The following is a 20,654-nucleotide window of genomic DNA, read 5'->3' on the forward strand; positions in this document are numbered from 1 at the left end:
TCTGTAACAATTTATTGCTTTATTTATATATATATATTTTCAATTGTTATAATGGGACTGTGTGAGAGCCTCGAGAGGAGATTACACACTGTCTTGTGGCATTCCCCTGCTTCCTGTATGTCAGACGACTCATTCAGCTCCAGCTGCAGTGGGCAGCACCCTGCATGAATGGCACTACTCTAGTCATAAGTGGAAAACCAGTCACGTGCATCACATGATACACATTTAACAGCATACATTATTCTGGCCCGTAGCCGTGGGTGACGCCTCATTAACTTCTAAATCTAATTATACAAGCTTCATCCTAATGTATATTTCATCTATTAAAAGCTGATGTGCTATAGTATGTCATTGAAAATGCTTATTGTAGTGGGGTTTTCCCATACATGTCATCTGACCAAGGCAAACTCTGGGACCTAGTTATAGGATATAGGGCCCAGAGTTTTCCCTGGTTAGATCAAGTGTTCAGGAAAAACTCCTGACCTATAAAGTTTAAAAAAAAGTAAATGGACCATATTGATCCTTGGGGGACACCAATCATTAGATTCTGATATACTGATTCTGTGTATACCATATCACAAGTATTCTCTCTGTGGTGTTACAACCCATACAGATGGAAAAATCACCCCTGAACGTCTAACACATCTTTAATGAATAGACTTTTAAAGAATGGAATGTAAATTTCAGACAACATGTTTTATATAGTATGTTTGAAAGAAACTTTGTTCAAACAGCACTCCAAATCTTTTATATTAGTACTCTGTGGATTTCTTTACATAAACACTGCAATCAAACCAGGACACCTCTCTTCACGGAAGGCCATTCACCAAACAAAGTGACAAGTAAACTTAATTCATTCATGTGCTACAAGCAATAATAACATAATAATCAGTGCTGAAAGATTAGATAGCAGAAATGGATGTAAATATAAGATTGTCAGAATGTAATTCAGAGCCAACATATCAAAACAAGGTTCTCACTTAGGTGTTTAGTGTGCTCCCAATGTATGACATAAGCAATACCAATGTGTTGACACCTTTAGTATGACTCCTTGTCTTTTCTCCTTCTACACCCTCCCTTATAATGCTCACAACAACCATCTACAGGGGACATACGCAGTACAAACAGGCAAATATGCTACAGGAACCTTGGGATATCATATGACATCACAAATATGACCTCAAACAGTAACCTTAGGTCCTCATCCTAAAAGCTTCCTGGGGATGATCAGATACCTTCAAATTAGAATATAAGAAAATAAACATATACAATGTCTTCGGAAAGTATTCAGACCCCTTGACTTTTTCCACATTGTTACATTACAGCCTTATACTAAAATGAATTCAATACAAAAATCCTCAAATCTATACACAATACGCCATAATGACAAAGTAAAAACGTATTTTATTTTTAATTTTAGCAAATGTATCAAACATAAAAAACAGAAATACCTTAATTAGATAAGTAATCAGCCTCTTTGCTATGCTACTCGAAATTGAGCTCAGGTGCACCCTGTTTCCAATGATCATCCTTGCGATGTTTCTACAACTTGGAGTCCACCTGTGGTGGATTGATTAGACATGATTTGAAATGCACACACCTGTCTATATAAGGTCCCACAGTTGACAGTGCATGTCAGAGCAAAAACCAAGTCATGAGGTCGAAGGAACTATCCATAGAGCTCCGAGACAGGATTGTGTCGAGGCACAGATCTGGGGAAGGGTACGAAAAGATTTCTGCAGCATTGAAGGTCCCGAAGAATACAGTGGCCTCCATCATTCTTCAATGGAAGAAGGTTGGAACCACAAAGACTCTTCCTTGTGCTGTCCACCAGGCCAAACTGAGCAATTTGGGAGAAGGGCCTTGGTCAGATAGGTGACCAAGAACCCGATGGTCACTCTGACAGAGCTCTAGAGTTCCTCTGTGGAGATGGGAGAAACTTCCAGAAGGACAACCATCTATCTCTGCAGCAACTCACCAATCAGGTTTTATGGTAGAGTGGCCAGACGGAAGCCACTCCTCAGTAAAAGGCATATGACAGCCCGCTTGGAGTTTGCCGAAAGGCACCGAAAGACTCTCAGACCATGAGAAGCAAGATTCTCTGGTCTGATGAAATCGAAATTGAACTATTTGGCTTGAATGCAAAGTGTCTGGAAGAAACCTGGCACCATCCCTACGGTGAAGCATGGTGGTGGCAGCATCATGCTGTGGGGATGTTTTTCAGCTGCAGGGACTGGGAGACTAGTCAGGATTGAAGCAAAGATTAATGGAGCAAAGTACAGAGAGAGATCCTTGATGAAAACCTGCTCCAGAGCGCTCAGGACCTCAGACTGGGGTTAAGGTTCACCTTCCAACAGGACAATGACCATAAGCACACAGCCAAGATAACGCAGGGGTGGCTTCAGAACAAGTCTCTGTGTGTCCTTGACTGGGGCAGCAAGAGCCCGGACATGAACCCCATCGAACATCTGTGGAGAGACCCGAAAATAGCTGTGCAGCAATGCTACCCATCCAACCTGCCAGAGTTTGAGAGGATCTGCAGAGAAGAATGGAAGAAACTTTAGTCTAAACCCTTTTCCGAATGCACTGTATAGTACGGATAATATGCACACAAACTCATGTGTTTGAAAACCAACACTGCTGGCTTTAGCATGATACCCATGCTGTGCATATGGACTTTTGGGTTGAGTTTTCTTTTCACAAAAATACTGTATATATTGTCTCATTTGTAGATTATTGGTCAAAAAAATCTTGGAAGAAGTCTTAAAAGGTGGTCACAATTCTATTTGGCCATTGAAATACAGAGACTTAAGTTTTCAGACATCGACTTCTTCCCCATTTTGTTGTGTTACAGACGGAATTTAAAACTGATTAAATTGAGATGTTTTTGTCACTGGCCTACACACAATACCCCATAATATCAAAGGGGAATTATGTTTTCAATTATTTTTACAAATAGCTGAAATGTCTCGAGTCAATAAGTATCCAACCCCTTTATGGCAAGCCTAAACTTCAGGAGTAAAAATGTGTTTAACAAGTTGCATGGACTCACTGAGTGCAATAATAGTGTTTAACATGATTTTTGAATGACTACCTCATCTCTGTACCCCAAACATATAATTATGGTGAAGGTCCCTCTGTCAAGCAGTGAATTTCAAACACAGATTCAACCAATTTAGGCCAATGGTGACTTTAAAACAGTTACAGAGTTTAATGGCTGTAATAGGAGAAAACTGAGGATGGATCAACAAAGTGTAGTTACTCTACAATACCAACCTAATTGACACAGTGAAAATAAGGACACTTGTACAGAATATAAATATTCAAAAACATGCATCCTGTTTGCAACAAGGCACTAAAGTAATACTGCAAAAAAACTGACAAAGCAATTAACTTTTTGTCCTGAATAAAGTTATGTTTGGGGAAAATCCAATACAACACATTTCTGAGTACCACTCCATATTTTCAAGCATAGTTGTGGCTGCATCACGTTATGGGTATGCTTGTAATCATTAAGGATTGGGGAGTTTTTCAGGATAAAAAATGAATGGAATGGAGCTAAGCACAGGCAAAATCCTAAAGGAAAACCTGGTTCAGTCTGCTTTCTACCAGACAAATCTACACTGGAGTTGCTTACCAAAAAGGCAAGACCTGAGCATGGTTGTCTAGCAATTATCAACAACCAATTTGATAGAGCTTGATATTTATTTTACAAGAATAACAGGCACATGTTGCACAATCCAGGTGTGGATAGCTCTTAAGAGACTTACCCATAAAGACTTAAGTGCTGCCAAAGGTGCTTCCACAAAGTATTGACTCAGGACTGTGAATACTTATGTAAATGAGATATTTCTGTATTTCATTTTCAATACATTTGCTAAAATGACAAAAATAATGTTCACTTTGTCATAATGGGATATTGTGTGCAGATGGGTAAGAAAAACAAAAACAATCCATTTAGAATTTAGTATTCATACCCCTTGACTTATTCCAAAATGTGGAATAAGTCAAGGCGTATGAATATTTTCTGAAGGCACTGTATATAAATAAAATAACAAAGCCATCTAAAAAAATCTCATACCATCTCCAACAGACATTATGTAAAGATTAAACATCTTTGTGGTTGCATATCGTAAAGTATTGGTATTGCACCTCGTACAAAAATAAGATATTAAATACTGTTTGCCAGGTTACAAATATATAAAAAAGAGGAAAGCATCCTTCAACACGAGAGTGTTGTGTCTCAAGAGTCTTGTGTTGCAATTGGCTGAGACTTCAAGTTCACCAAATACATCAAGACCAATGGGGGAGTAGAACCTTTGTCACCCATTCAAAGTGGTAAGGAAGATGGACAAGGCATTAAGGGTAGTAAGACAACCTAAGGCATTTTCACTTGAGTAATTTTTACAACCTAAACTTACATGACTGGTTCCTTCTTCTCAAGTCCAGGGACACTTTTTGCACACTCCATACATTCCTCACCCACCCACTCAAACTCAAAATAACAAGAGTGTGGTCAAAGTCTTAGTAGCACAGTACATAGACACACTCACGTACACTACATGCATATGCCCCATCTCCTAATGTGCACTAGTTTCATAAACACTAAGTGTTCAATAAGGCATTCTACACACAAATTCCTTCATACTGTACATACTCACTCTCTAAAGCCCATGAGTCAGGCACACTACTACTGTACAAACACACTTTGGCATACTCCTGTACACTACATTGACTGTCAGAAGAAGGCACTGTAATGTCAGGATCTCCTTCATGTGAGTGGTCCTGGGTTAGGGTCCTGGGTAAGGGTCCTGGGTGGAGGAGGTGGTACCCACCCCACGGTTCTCCTCAGGCTGGCTGCTGGGGATTGACGTTCATGTGAGGGGGGTGGCCCAGGAGTCCAATCCTCTGCTTTTGTTTCCTCTGCTCTGTCATCTACCGAAAGGGGGAAGAGTGTTGATCTCAACCTCAAATAAACACAGTACACACCCAATAACAAACACACGGAGAAGCGCACAAAAATCTGCACACAGAAAGTTTCCTGTGGCAAGCTTTGACATAGACCATTGTTGACCCTTTGAACTCATGAACTGCCAGCCCCTTCCTCCACACACAGCCCAGCTGCCGCATATTTCTCAACAAATCTGTGAACCCACCCTGGGCCCACCCCACCCATCACAGCCAACCCCGCAAACATTTCTCCACAACCACTCAACAGCCCAGAGCAGTGAGGGAATCTGACATACCTTCTGCTCAATTCAAAATGACCCCTAGCTCCTACTCATAGGCACTTGTAAACATAAAAGGATTGGATCAGTTTAAAGGGTACGAAGAAAGAGTTTTTCTCTCCAAAATAACAAGAGTGTGGTCAAAGTCTTAGTAGCTTAGTTTTAGTCACGGTCTGGTTATCTACACCTCCAAAAAATATATATTAGTATTTTTTTTTAAACATTTAGTCTAGAAAAAAATATATATCTTCGGGACAACCCACAATGAACAATTGTCAAAGTCGTATGGAGAACATACAGAGTTCGTATGCTAACTCGAGCTGGCTAATGTTAGCCACTAGCCATGCTAGCATGTAATTACATTCCAGAACGAGTGTTGGCGGTGATGAGCTACAATCCATCAATCACTTCAGTTTCAGCACCGGCTGGCTCTTGTTGCCTTCTTGCATCGGGCTCAGTAAGCAAGAAAAATCGCTCCATCTTGCCTTCTAATAGGCTAGGTGGAATTTCTCCCATATTGCTTTTCACCAATCCAATCATCTCAGAACTACATGAGCACCTTGCCAATTAGCTGTTGGGAGCCAAGGTGTGATTTGACAGACATCTGTCTGTGTGTCTGTGCAGATGAGACTTACCTGCTCCTTGAGCTCCGTGAGCTGTCCAGACAGATTGCATACCAGCCTCATGGCTGACTCCAGCTTCTCTTGCAGATTTCTGATCTCGTTCTGTTCGCCTTCCGCGTCACTGCTCACCAGCGACATCGCACGCATCCGCGGGAACCAGTCCAGATTGTGCTCCTGTAAAATAAGATAAAATAAATGTATCTTAATTGACTTGCGTAGGTAAACAAAGGAAGAATAGATAGAAACACACAGACATCCAATGGCTTTGAGGAGGGGGTGATGGATATCAAAGAAAACGATCAGCAAAAAAGGAAGACTCAAAACACTGAAAGTGATTTATGCCCCTAAGTGTGTTTATTTGCATTGAAACATAAGAAAAAGGCCAGGGATTGTTAGCGTTGCAATCCTCCCTTGTATTTGTGTTACTAGGATACTGTAAGAATATTTCGAAGATAAATACACAACACAGAGGACGAGAGGTCAATAGAGGACTAAAAGTTAAACGATCAATGGAAAGTGATTTTTCTGTAATAGGGGATTAATGATCAATGAGACATGGGAGGAATTTCAGTCTGGGACTCATAGCAACAAAGCAAGTTCTCATTGTTCCAAATTGTTTATACATTGAACCTGAAATAGGATACTTGTTATTTAGCTATTGGCCCAGTTTTATTGCAAGGAATTCCAATTGGTCAACCACAGGCTAGGGCTGGGTTATAAAACTATATCCTGTCCCTTTGTTCTGTGGAGAGAATCACTAAGGAGAGATTCACTGAGGACAGGGGAGAATGAACATCTACCGCTCAGCATAACATCTATGATTTGTCCTCTTTGAATAAACCTATTTTTCTCCCCCTGATTTTCTTTGGGGTCTGTGTTATTGAAGAGTAACATCAACTGCTAACACCACCAAACTGCACAGACCAGTATGATGACATGATTGCTACCAAAATAACAAGGCCGAACAGCAAAAATTAATACTCTTTAAGAGATGACTCTCCTGGCATCTCAGGTTTATCATTGTTGAATACAAAAATGAAACCCATTCCCTTTTCTAGTGCTATCATTGTGCCTCGTATCACAGCTTAATCTGTTTTAGGGTTAGACAACAGTTCATGTATAAGTCTTACCCCTCTGCCTTTCTGTTTGTCTCATCCAGTGAGATCACTGGGTGTGTGTGTCATCCAGTGCGTTTGTCATTCAGTTGGTCAGTGACATTCAGTGTGTACATGCTATCTCTGTCAGTTGAGGGTGGAAGGGCAAATAGCTACATTGGAGGTGTATGTGCCCGCGAGTGTCACATTCTCCTCTCTGACTCAACACACACAACGTACACACAGTTAGTAAAGGTCAGCAGCTAGTTAAGGGATTTACCAGAACACACAAACAGCAACTCTATGGCCCTACATGCACCCTACAAACCTCAGTCTCCCCCCAGGACAGGATGTAGTGTACCCTATGCACTCATGTCAGTGGGTAATGGGGACGGCCTGGGCTTATGCTGTGTCACATTACATATTAGACATTGTGGTCTGACATGGGAAATGTTACCAGCTCAGGCCTGGTGTGTGTGTCACCTTGATCATCTCAGCGACGTAGCTCTCGGGGCCAGTGTACTCAGTGGAATCCTTCACTTTAACCAGCACTATGAAGAACAGATAGTGCCACATGTTGTGCTCCTCCTTGATGTGCTCCTCAAACGTCACCGTCTTGTTGTCAAACTTGTCTCTCTCCAGACCTGTGAGGAAACAAAATGTGTGCACACGCGCGCGCACACATGCACACACACACACACACACTAGAGATCGTAAATCAATTCACGGAGGGTAAGCCGCTGTCGACCTAAGAAATAAGGAAAATGCGACTTCCTGACAGCAGAGGAGCACTTTTGACCCTATGATATGGCGTGGTGTTTAATGAGCATCTGGCAGAAGCAGATTCCTGTAAAAAGTCAATCTTTCAGTCTAATGACTAAACAACATTAGTCTACACAGATAAACTGGCCAACTTCCTGGAATCTCCAAAATATGAGAATTGCCATGTGAATTTGGGAAATGTGGAGAAAGTGTGGGGATTTTGGATTTTATCTATCTAGGCAAGCGATGTCAAATACATTTTGGCCCGCAGGTCGCGTTTGGTCTTCACTGAGGTGAAATATATTTCCCTGTAGGGATGGGCATTTGACATTTTTACTGTTCTAGTACTCGCATGATTTCTCCCCTGAAGTACAGATAAAAAAATATATATTTTTTAGAACACTAAAAAAATGTGTGTGCATTTATCTATATGCCAACAGTGAGAAACAAGGCCCAATTTATCATAACCATTACAGATAACGAATCCTAACTGACACATGTATACTCAGCCAATAAAAAGAAAAAAAGCTCCATTTAAGACTAATTTATTAAAACTGTTTTATCAACTGGTTATGTTATACCGTGGAACACAATCTTCAAAAGGTTTGCCTTTTGCTTGTTGAAGTTTATGGCTGTGCAATGGGATAGGCTTTTTTGTTAATTTAACAGACAAGATGCTATTATTTCCTGAACCCTTATCACATTCAAGACCAGTGGTATTCATGAATGCCAAGGGAAGCCAGGTATCCCCAAAAAATGTACCAAGAAAAAAACTAAATAATTTATCTTTCCTCTCTCTGTGTTTCATAATTTTCTTTATATTCGCAAGAGGCTGAATTTATTGCACCGGAGAAAGCATCCAAGCGAGAGAAACATCGCCCCGCTGTCTCTGTAGGTGTAAGGCCATTTATCTGATGCTGTCTGGTCCAAAAGAGTATAACATTGTTTCTGCCCCTAGCATTGAATGCAACGGAAGTCAGCGAGCATTTGGCCTTCCTTGATAAAAAAATAAATAAAATAATAGCCAATCAGCATTGAGCTAAACTGAATGAACTCAACTGTGAAGAAAGCTAAGGTAACTGAGCTAAACGACTACCGCCCCGTAGCACTCACATCCGTCATCATGAAGTGCTTTGAGAGACTAGTCAAGGACCATATCACCTCCACCCTACCTGACACCCTAGACCCACTCCAATTTGCTTACCGCCCAAATAGGTCCACAGACGATGCAATCTCAACCACACTGCCCTAACCCATCTGGACAAGAGGAATACCTATGTGAGAATGCTGTTCATCGACTACAGCTCGGCATTCAACACCATAGTACCCTCCAAGCTCGTCATCAAGCTCGAGACCCTGGGTCTCGACCCCGCCCTGTGCAACTGGGTACTGGACTTCCTGACGGGCCGCCCCCAGGTGGCGAGGGTAGGCAACAACATCTCCTTCCCGCTGATCCTCAACACTGGGGCCCCACAAGGGTGCGTTCTGAGCCCTCTCCTGTACTCCCTGTTCACCCACGACTGCGTGGCCACGCACGCCTCCAACTCAATCATCAAGTTTGCGGACGACACAACAGTGGTAGGCTTGATTACCAACAACGACGAGACGGCCTACAGGGAGGAGGTGAGGGCCCTCGGAGTGTGGTGTCAGGAAAATAACCTCACACTCAACGTCAACAAAACTAAGGAGATGATTGTGGACTTCAGGAAACAGCAGAGGGAACACCCCCCTATCCACATCGATGGAACAGTAGTGGAGAGGGTAGCAAGTTTTAAGTTCCTCGGCATACACATCACAGACAAACTGAATTGGTCCACTCACACAGACAGCATCGTGAAGAAGGCGCAGCAGCGCCTCTTCAACCTCAGGAGGCTGAAGAAATTTGGCTTGTCACCAAAAGCACTCACAAACTTCTACAGATGCACAATCGAGAGCATCCTGGCGGGCTGTATCACCGCCTGGTATGGCAACTGCACCGCCCTCAACCGTAAGGCTCTCTAGAGGGTAGTGAGGTCTGCACAACGCATCACCGGGGGCAAACTACCTGCCCTGACACCTACACCACCCGATGTCACAGGAAGGCCAAAACGATCACCAAGGACAACAACCACCCGAGCCACTGTCTTCACCCCGCTATCATCCAGAAGGCGAGGTCAGTACAGGTGCATCGAAGCTGGGACCGAGAGACTGAAAAACAGCTTCTATCTCCAGGCCATCAGACTGTTGAACAGCCATCACTAACATTGAGTGGCTGCTGCCAACATACTGAATCAAATCTCAAGCCACATGAATAATTAAAAATTGGATATAATAAATGTCTCACTAGTCACTTTAAATAATGTTTACATACCCTACATTACTCATCTCATATGTATATACTGTACTCTATACCATCTACTGCATCCTGCCTATGCCGTTCGGCCATCGCTCATCCATATATTTATATGTACATATTCTTATTCATTCCTTCACACTTGTGTGTATAGGGTAGTTGTTGTGGAATTGTTAGATTACTTGTTAGATATTACTGCATGGTCGGAACTAGAAGCACAAGCATTTCGCTACACTCGCATTAACATCTGCTAACCATGTGTATGTGACCAATACAATTTGATTTGATTTAAAAAGTAATCTAACAATTCCACAACTACCTTATACACACTCACATCAACACCATTATCCCAGAAACAGGCAGGTTGAGAGCTTCAAGTTCCTTGGTGTCCACATCACCAATAAACTAACATGGTCCAAGCACACCAAGACAGTCGTGAAGAGGGCACGACAAAACCTATTCCCCCTCAGGAGACTGAAAAGATTTGGCATAGGTCCTCAGATCCTCAAAAGGTTCTATAGCTGCAACATTGAGAGCATCACTGACTGGTATGGCCTCCAACAGCCTCCAACAGCAAGGCACTACAGAGGGTAGTGTGGGGCCAAGCTTCCTTCCATCCAGGCGGAGTCAGTGGAAGGCTATAAAAATGGTCAAAGACTCCAGCCACCCTAGTCATAGACTGTTCTCTCTGCTACCGCACGGCAAGCGGTACCTGAGTGCCAAGTCTAGGTCCAAGAGGATTCTAAACAGCTTCTACCCCCAAGCCATAAGACTCTGGAACACCTAATCAAATGGCTACCCGGACTATTTGCATTTCACCCCCCCCCCCCCCCCCCCTCTTTTACACCGCTGGTACTCTGTTATCATCTATGCACATTCACTTTAATAACTCTACCTACATGTACATATTACCTCAACTTACCGGGTGCCCCCGCACATTGTACCTGTGCCCCCTCTGTATATAGTCTGTCTCACTATTGTTATTTTGCTGCTGCTCCTTTAATTACTTTTTACTTTATTTCTTATTCCTATCCATTTTTTAAAAACGGCATTGTTGGTTAGGGGCTCGTAAGTAAGCATTTCACTGTAAGGTCTACACGTGTTGTTTCAGTGCATGTGACTAATACCATTTGATTTGAAATGTAAAGGGATGGAATAAGAATATTTACATATAAATATATGGATGAGCGATGGCAAGATGCAATAGGCAAGATGCAATAGATGGTATAAAACACAGTATATACATATTAGATGAATAATGTAAGATATGTAAACATTATTAAAGTGCCATTATTTAAAGTGACTAATGATCAATTTATTGAAGTAGCTAATGATTTGAGTCTGTATGTAGGCAGCAGCCTCTGTGTTAGTGATGGCTGTTTAACAGTCTGATGTCCTTGAGACAGAAGCTGTTTTTCAGTCTCTCGGTCCCAGCTTTAATGCACCTGTACTGACCTCGCCTTCTGGATTGTAGTGGGGTTAACAGGCCGTGGCTCGGTTGGTTGTTGTCCTTGAGGATTTTTTTGGCCTTCTTGTGACATCGGCTGCTGTAGGTGTTCTGGAGAGCAGGTAGTTTGCTCCTGGTGATGCGTTGTGCAGACTACCCCCTGGAGAACCTTGCGGTGCAGTTGCCGCATCAGGTGGTGATACAGTCTGACAGGATGCTCTCAATTGTGCATCTGTAAAATTATAAGGGTTTTGGTGACAAGCCAAATTTCTTCAGCCTCCACTACTGTGGGTGGACCATTTCAGGTTGTCCGTGATGTGTACGCCCAGGAACTTTAAACTTTCCACCTTCTCCACTGCTGTCCCGTCGATGTGGCCTGCCACATACGTCTCGTGTCTGAGCCGTTGAAAAGTCGACTTCACTTTGTCCCTATACCGACATTTTACTTATTTGATTGCGTTGCAGAGAGAATATCTACACTGTTTATTTTTGGCCATATTCCCCCGACATCTTTCCATGGTTGAATGCGGTGGTTCGCGCTTTCAGTTTTGCGCGAATGCCGCCATCTATCCATGGTTTCTGGTTAGGGTAGGTTTTCATAGTCAGTCACAGTGGGTACAACATCTCCAAGGCACTTCCTTATAAACTCACTCATCGAATCAGCGTATAAATGTGGGAAGGTGAACGGAAAGGCTCTGGAGCAACGAACCGCCCTTGCTGTCTCTGCCTGGCCGGTTCCTCTCTTTCCACTGGGATTCTCTGCCTCTAACCCTATTACAGAGTCACTGGCTTACTAGGGATCTTTCATACCGTCCCTGGGAGGGGTGCGTCACTTGAGTGGGTTGAGTCACTGATGTGGTCTTCCTGTCTGGGTTGGCGCCCCCCCTTGGTTTGTGCCGTGGCGGAGATCTTTGTGGGCTATACTCGGCCTTGTCTCAGGATGGTAAGTTGGTGGTTGAAGAGGGTGGGGTTATATCCTTCCTGTTTGGCCCTGTCCGGGGGTGTCCTCGGATGGGGCCACAGTGTTTCCTGACCCCTCCTGTCTCAGCCTCCAGTATTTATGCTGCAGTAGTTTGTGTCGGGGGGCTAGGGTCAGTTTGTTATATCTGGAGTACTTCTCCTGTCCTATCCGTTGTCCTGTGTGAATTTAAGTATGCCCTCTCTAATTCTCTCTCTTTCTTTCTCTCTCTCGGAGGACCTGAGCCCTAGGACCATGCCTCAGGACTACCTGATGACTCCTTGCTGTCCCCAGTCCACCTGGCCGTGCTGCTGCTCCAGTTTCAACTGTTCTGCCTGTGATTATTATTATTTGACCATGCTGGTCATTTATGAACATTTGAACATCTTGGCCATGTTCTGTTATAATCTCCACCCGGCACAGCCAGAAGAGGACTGGCCACCCCACATAGCCTGGTTCCTCTCTAGGTTTCTTCCTAGGTTTTGGCCTTTCTAGGGAGTTTTTCCTAGCCACCGTGCTTCTACACCTGCATTGCTTGCTGTTTGGGGTTTTAGGCTGGGTTTCTGTACAGCACTTTGAGATATCAGCTGATGTACGAAGGGCTATATAAATACATTTGATTTGATTTTGATAAATCAATGTTATTTTCTGAGCCTTCCCGGAACATTTCCCAGTCCACGTGATCAAAACAATCCTGAAGCGTGGATTCCGATTGGTCAGACCAGCATTGAATGGTTTTAGTTATGGGTACATCCTGTTTGAGTTTCTGCCTATGGGACGGTAGGAGCAAGATAGAGTTGTGGTCGGATTTGCCAAAGGGAGGGCCTTGTATGCATCGCGGAAGCTAGAGTAGCAGTGGTCCAGTGTATAGCCCGCGTGGGTGCTACAGTCAATGTGCTGGTAGAATATAGGTGGCCTTGTTCTGAAATTAACTTTGTTAAAAATCCCCAGCTACACAATGAATGCAGCCTCGGGATATATGGTTTCCAGTTTACATAGAGTCCAGTGAAGTTCCTTGAGGGCCATCAAGGTATGTGCATGGGGGGGATATACAGACGTGGCCAAAATTTGGCCCAAAAAATGACACAAATATTAATTTCCAAAGTCTGCTGCCTCAGTTTGTATGATGGCAATTTGCATATACTCCAGAATGTTATGAAGAGTGATCAGATGAATTGCAATTAATTGCAAAATACCGCTTTGCCATGCAAATGAACTGAATCCCCAAAAAACATTTCTACTGCATTTCAGCCCTGACACAAAAGGACCAGCTGACATCATGTCAGTGATTCTCTCGTTAACACAGGTGTGAGTGTTGACGAGGACAAGGCTGGAGATCACTCTGTCATGCTGATTGAGTTCGAATAACAGACAAAGCTTCAAAAGGAGTGTAGTGCTTGGAATCATTGTTCTTCCTCTGTCAAACATGGTTACCTGCAAGGAAACACATGCCGTCATCATTGCTTTGCCCAAAAAGGACTCCACAGGCAAGGATATTGCTGCCAGTAAGATTGCACCTAAATCAACCATTTATCAGATCATCAAGAACTTCAAAGAGCGCAGTTCAATTGTTGTGAAGAAGGCTTCATGGCGCCCAAGAAAGTCCAGCAAGCGCCAGGACCGTCTCCGTCTCCGGGATCGGGGCACCACCAGTACAGAGCTTGCTCAGGAATGGCAGCAGGCAGGTGTGAGAGAATCTGCACGCACAGTGAGGCAAAGACTTTTGGAGGATGGCCTGGTGTCAAGAAGGGCAGCAAAGATGCCACATCTCTCCAGGAAAAAACATCAGGGACAAACTGATATTCTGCAAAAGGTACAGGGATTGGACTGCGATAAAGTCATTTTCTCTGATGAATCCTCTTTCCGATTGTTTGGGGCATCCAAAAAAAAGCTTGTCCGGACAAAGTGAGCGCTACCATCAGTCCTGTGTCATGCCAACAGTAAAGCATCCTGAGACCATTCATGTGTGGGGTTGCTTCTCAGCCAAGGGAGTGGGCTCACTCACAATTTTGCCAAAACACAGCCATGAATAAAGAATGGTACCAACACATCTCCCGAGAGCAACTTCTCCCACCCATCCAGGAACAGTTTGGTGACGAACAATGCCTTTTCCAGCATGATGGAGCACCTTGCCATAAGGCAAAAGTGATAACTAAGTGGCTTGGGGAACAACACATCAATATTTTGGGTCCATGGCCAGGAAACTCCCCAGACTTTAATCCCATTGAGAACTTGTGGTCAACCCTCAAGAGGCGGGTGGACAAACAAAAACCCACAAATTCTGACAAACTCCAAGCATTGATTATGCAAGAATGGACTGCATCAGTCAGGATCTGTCTCAGAAGTTAATTGACAGCATGCCAGGGTAGATTGCAGAGGTCTTGGAAAAGAAGGGTCAACACTGCTTTTCGACTCTTTGCATCAACTTCATGTAATTGTCAATAAAAGCCTTTGACACTTGTAATTATACTTCAGTATTCCATTGTAACATTTGACAAAAATATCTAAAATACACTGAAGCAGCAAACCTTGTGGAAATTAAAACTTTTGGCCACAACTGTACACGGCTGTGACTATAATCGAAGAGGATTCTCTTGGGAGATAATGTGGTCAGCTTTAGATTGTATATAATTCTAGGTCAGGTGAACAAAATTACTTGAGTTCCTCCTGTATGTTGTTATGATTACGCAATGAGCTGTTAATCATGAAGCATACACCCCTGCCCGCCTTCTTACCAGAGAGATGTTTGTTTCTGTCGGCATGATGCATGAATCAACCAGGTGACTGTACCGACTCCGACAACATATCCAGAGTGAGCCATGTTTCGGTGAAACAGAGAATGTTACAATCTCTGATGTCTCTCTGGAAGGCAACCCTTGCCCTAATTTCGTTTACCTTGTTGTCTAGAGACTGGACATTGACGAGTAATATGCTCGGAAGCGGTGGGTGGTGTGCACGCCTTCGAAGTCTGACCAGGAGGCCGCTGTCTACCTCTCCTACGGCGACGTTGTTTTGTGTCGGCCTCTAGGATTAGATCCAATATCCTGGGTGGTGGTCCGAAAAAAGGATCTGCTTCGGGAAAGTCGTATTCCTGGTCGTAATGTTTTGTAAGTTGACGTCACACTCATATCCAGTAGTTCTTTCTGGGTGTATGTAATAACACTTAACATATTCTGGGCTAACTATGTAAGAAATAATACATAAAAAAAACTAACAGGAACTGATAAAAAAAACATTAAGTGTTGTATGTAGGCATTGTGTGTAGATTGATGAAAAACAAATGTTATACATTTTAGAATAAGGCTGTAACATAACTAAATGAGGAAAAAGTCTAGGGGTCTGAATACTTTCTGATTGCACTGGAAGAGGCACAAAGGCAATACTTTAACTGTAGGAGGGGCTGAGAGGAGACAAAGTCAGTGGCTTGAAGAACCATCTCTTTCTCTGTGATGGGAGACAATCCCTCTAATCTCGCTCCCATCTCCTCTTTGCCTCAGTTCCCACATGAAACCATGACGACGGGGCCGTGCCCCCCCCCCCCGATCAGGCTTTATGTAACGTGTGTGAGTCATAGACCACCTCCACAGACATACAGCCTAACCCGACAACAGACCAGGGCCTTGTTCAAAAAAGTATAATGGTAGGAGTGCTAATCTAGGACCCCCCCACCCCACCTCTTATTCAATATGATTTAAAAGGGAAAACTGATCCTACTATGTGAGTACAGGTCCTGGACTAATACTAATATATCTGCTGCTCACTGGGGCCCACAACCTGACTGGCTGAGAGAGAAGAAAGGAGTGCTGGGCAGGCAGGAAGCCTCCATGACTCAGTCTTCTAGAGAAAAGGGGAGGAAAGAGAGATACTGTACAGGGAGAAAAGAGGGAAGGACAGCAGTAAACTAACATTCATAGAAGAAGGTCAAGCTAAGGACTTGTGCTTACTCATGAGGGTGTGTGTGCATTACCTGCATACTCCTGTCATACTCAGGACTTGCGCTTACTCATGAGGTGACACCCATCCAGATGAAATACCATGTAACCATATCTTGTAAAATACAACAAACCTACATTGATATGCCAGTTTTCTACTAAGCAACTGAAAACAAATTATTCAGAATACATGGCTACCCCAGTTGTGACTAGTAGTTCTGTTCTTTTCAGGCTAGAGACAGGGCAGCTATGTCTTCTCACCACATATGAAGCAGGTGGTCTTCAGGACCTCTTCCTTCTTCTGTTTCTCACTCCTCAGGTCTGCAAAGGTGTCGATGATGACTCCGAAGATGAGGTTGAGGACGATGATGATGACCATGAAGAAGAAGAGCAAGTCGTAGATCACCCTGGCCGCAAACAGAGGCTCCTACAAAGAGAGAAAGGGGGATTGGAGGGAGAGGAGTGGTTATAACACATTATAAAGCATTATAAACTCCAGGTAACAACATATACAGTACTGTACCACACTATAGCTATTATTGTTGGTACTTTGAGTAGAAATTGACAAAGTGTGGGGTGTACAGACTAAACCAAAGATGACCAACAGATTTTTGGTCCAACCCACCACTAACAGCTCAACCTATAAACTTATTTAACCAATCAAATAAATGAAATCAATGTAAAGCAGTATTAGTTGATTTAGTGGACTGGACACACTGTGACCCTTCAGGATGGAGTTGCCCACCTGTGGATTAAACACATAACATTTAAAACAATAACATACAGCACATGTAACACAAAGAAATAACACACAGAACATATAACACACTGACAATAAGGTCAGAAAAAAGCCAAATGCTAGACAGTGAAAGTGGGGCCCAGTATCATACTGGGCTGACATATGATGACGTGACCTGGGTCAGAGAGATAGCGTGGCCTGTTTATTTGGGTACACAACTGAAAATGTTTTGCAATGAAAGGTGGAAATGACTGTCTCTTATTGGACAGGTCCAGGTAGTCCCTCCCTGTTCCTTCCATTTGGTGACTATATTGAACACGGCCCTGGTTTTTACATAAAGGCAGAACAGGGGCCATTGGTTATGAGCAGGGGCTTAGCCTAATCGGCCCTGAATCACGTGTGTTGATTTGAAACATAAGAACACAGGTGCAAGCGGCCAGATGTCACACAGTTACGACCACAAGAAACAGTTACGCAAACAGGCTGAAATGTCGGGCACCGTATACAGGCTCTTCTCTCGTCAAGCACCTCTTTTTAACCTTAACAAGCATTTTACAGCTTTGTGGGCAAAGATTAAAAAGCTTTGCACTGAACATATTTAGCTCTCTGTCCTTGTACTCTTAGATTTAAGTGCTGCATTCGACACGGTTGACCATGATGTCCTTCTGGACAGACTGGAGAAGTGGGTTGGTCTCTCCGGTCCAGTTCTAAATTGGTTTAGGACCTATTTAACCGGTCAAGAGTGTCATAAACTGAACAGTACCGGACCCAAAATCAAACCTTTGAGAAAATACATATCACGTGGCATTCCACAAATGTTTGATTTTGTGTCCGGAACTGTTTATATACAGTATGCTACCCCTTGGGAGGGTTATCAGAACGCACAGCATTGATTTTCACTGCTACGAAGACGATACGCAACTTTACATTTTTGTGTCACCAGAGGATTTTAGCTCCACGGATAAATTATTAGACTGCATTAGTGATTTAAATACTTGGATGGCTCACAACTTCCTCCAGCTAAATCAAGACAAGACCAAAGTATTTATTGTTGGGGCCAAAGCAGAGAGAATCTAGCCGCACATTTTAATTCACAAGCAATACAGCAGGTAAAAAACCTAGGTGTTATTTTAGATTATGAACAAAATTTTGAATCACACAATGTGACCAAAACTGCTTTTTTTGACCACATTTGGAGCATTGCCAAGGTGCGACCGTTTCTCTCTCAGGCTGATACAGAGAGATTCATCTATGCTTGTATTACAAGCAGGCTTGACTACTGTAATGCTCTCCTGTCTGGTCTACACAAGAAAGCCATTGGTCAACTGCAAAACATACAGAATGCTGCAGCACGGGTACTGACCAAGACCAGAGAGCACACATTACACCGGTTTCAAGGTCTCTGCATTGGCTGCCTGTGAGTTTTAGAATTCATTCTAAGATTATTCTATTGGTTTTTAAATCAATCCATGATTGTGCACCCCAATACATGTCAGACATGCTTTTAAGTTATGTATCCAGTAGATCCCTCAGGTCCTCTGGCACTGACCTTTTAACTATCTAAGACCAAGAGGTATGGAGAGAGAGGCAGCCTTTAGTTATTATGCCCCCTGCCAGAGAACCTGAGGGGCGAACACTGTGGACATATTTAAAAGAGATTATTTTTAGCTTTGCTTTTCCTTTTTAGTTCTTTAGTTTGTGTCATTCTTTAGTTTTTTTATGTTATGTTTGTTGTGTAGTACATTTTTCTATTTTTATTTTCATAGTTTTTTATTAGTTTTTTCTATGTAAAGCACATTGAGTTGCATTCCATGCCTGAAATGTGCTGTATAAATAAAGATTGATATTTAAAAGTTTCTAGTTAAAGTTATTCTTTTTTTTAAGTAAAAAAAAGAATTAACTGCCATTATTATCAAATGTAGGCTACAGGTCAAATGACCTTCTTAGGAGGTACCCAGTTTGTGTACCGGTTCAAGACATGAGTAGACATTTCTCTATGAGGCTCTATGTCATCATCTGTGGTCTGACGGAGTTCGGAGGAAACCTACACTACATTACCAAAAGTATGTGGACACGTGCTCGTCGAACATCTCATTCCAAAATCATGGGCATTAATATGGAGCTGGTGCCGGCTTTGCTGCTATAACAGCCTCCACTCTTCTGGGAAGGATTTTCACTAAATGATGGAGCATTGGTGTGGAGACTTGCTTCCAGTCAGCCACAAGAGCTTTAGTGAGGTCAGGCAGTGATGTTTGACGATTAGGCCTGGCTCGCAGTCGGCGTTCCAATTTATCTCAAAAGTGTTCGATGGAGTTGAGGTCAGTCAAGTTCTTCCACACTGATCTCGACAAAGCATTTCTGTATGGACCTCGCTTGTGCATGGGGGCATTGTTATGCTGAAACAAGAAAATGGCCTTCCTCAAACTGTTGCCACAAAGTTGGAAGCACAGAATCGTCTAGAATGTCATTGTATGCTGTAGCGTTAATATTTATTTTAATTATTTAATTTTTTGACCTTTATTTAACTAGGCAAGTCAGTTAAGAACAAATTCTTATTATCAATGACGGCCTAGGAACAGTGGGTTAACTGTCTTGTTCAGGGGCAGAACCACAGATTTTTACTTTGTCAGCTCTGGGATTCGATCTTGGAACCTTTCCAAGTCCAACGCTCTAACCACTAGGCTACCTGCCGCCTCACTGGAACTAAGGGGCCTAGCCCGGACCATGAAAAACAGCCCCAGACTGTTATTCCTCCTCCACCAAATTTTAGTTGCCACTTTGCATTCGAACAGGTAGCTTTCTCCTGGAATCCGCTAAACCCAGATTCGCCCGTCGAACTGCCAGATGGTGAAGCGTGATTCATCACTCCAGAGAACACGTTTACACTGCTCCAGAGTCCAATTGCGACGAGCTTAACGCCACTCCAGCCAACGCTTGGCATTGGGCATGGTCATCTTAGTCTTGTGTGCGTCTGCTCAGCCATAGAAACCCGCATCCAATGAACAGTTATTGTGCTGACGTTGCTTCCAGAGGCAGTTTGGAACTCGGTAGTGAGTGTTGCTTCATCACTCGGCGCCCCCGTTCTGTGAGCTTGTGTGGTCTACCACTTAGCGGCTGAGCCGTTGTCACTCCTAGATCTTTACACTTCACAATAACAGCACTTACAGTTGACCGGGGCAGCTCTAGCAGGGCAAACATTTGAGGAACTGACTTGTTGGAAAGGTGGCATCCTATGACGGTGCCACATTGAAAGTCACTGAGCTTTTCAGTAAGGCCATTCTACTGCCAATGTTTGTCCATGGAGATTGCATGGCTGTGTGCTCGATTTATCCACCTGTCAACAACAGGTGTAGAGGACAAATCCACTAATTTGAAGGGGTGTCCACATTCTCTTATATATATATATATATATATATATATATATATATATATATATATATATATATATATATATATATATATATATATATATATATATATATATATATATATATATATATATAGTGTATTTCCAGACCGTACCAAGTTCCACACAGGGA

At 43.0% G+C, this 20,654-nt stretch overlaps 1 protein-coding gene across 3 annotated transcripts in view; it reads right to left on the minus strand.

Annotated features, from left to right (window-relative positions):
- Positions 1 to 686: 686 nt before the first annotated feature.
- LOC139413576 (inositol 1,4,5-trisphosphate-gated calcium channel ITPR1-like) overlaps positions 687 to 20,654 on the minus strand; it is a 167,245-nt gene continuing 147,277 nt past the window's right edge. For all 3 annotated transcript variants that reach the window (XM_071161094.1, XM_071161093.1, XM_071161095.1), the window contains 4 exons: positions 16,638 to 16,803; positions 7,429 to 7,589; positions 5,864 to 6,025; positions 687 to 4,935 (listed from right to left, as the gene is read on the minus strand). In XM_071161094.1, the coding sequence (XP_071017195.1) occupies positions 4,849 to 4,935; positions 5,864 to 6,025; positions 7,429 to 7,589; positions 16,638 to 16,803 (576 nt within the window). In that variant the 3' untranslated portion in view covers positions 687 to 4,848. The remainder of the gene's footprint in view (positions 4,936 to 5,863; positions 6,026 to 7,428; positions 7,590 to 16,637; positions 16,804 to 20,654) is intronic.

Source organism: Oncorhynchus clarkii, chromosome 7 (genome assembly GCF_045791955.1).
Source record: "Oncorhynchus clarkii lewisi isolate Uvic-CL-2024 chromosome 7, UVic_Ocla_1.0, whole genome shotgun sequence".
Lineage (NCBI taxonomy): Eukaryota > Metazoa > Chordata > Actinopteri > Salmoniformes > Salmonidae > Oncorhynchus > Oncorhynchus clarkii.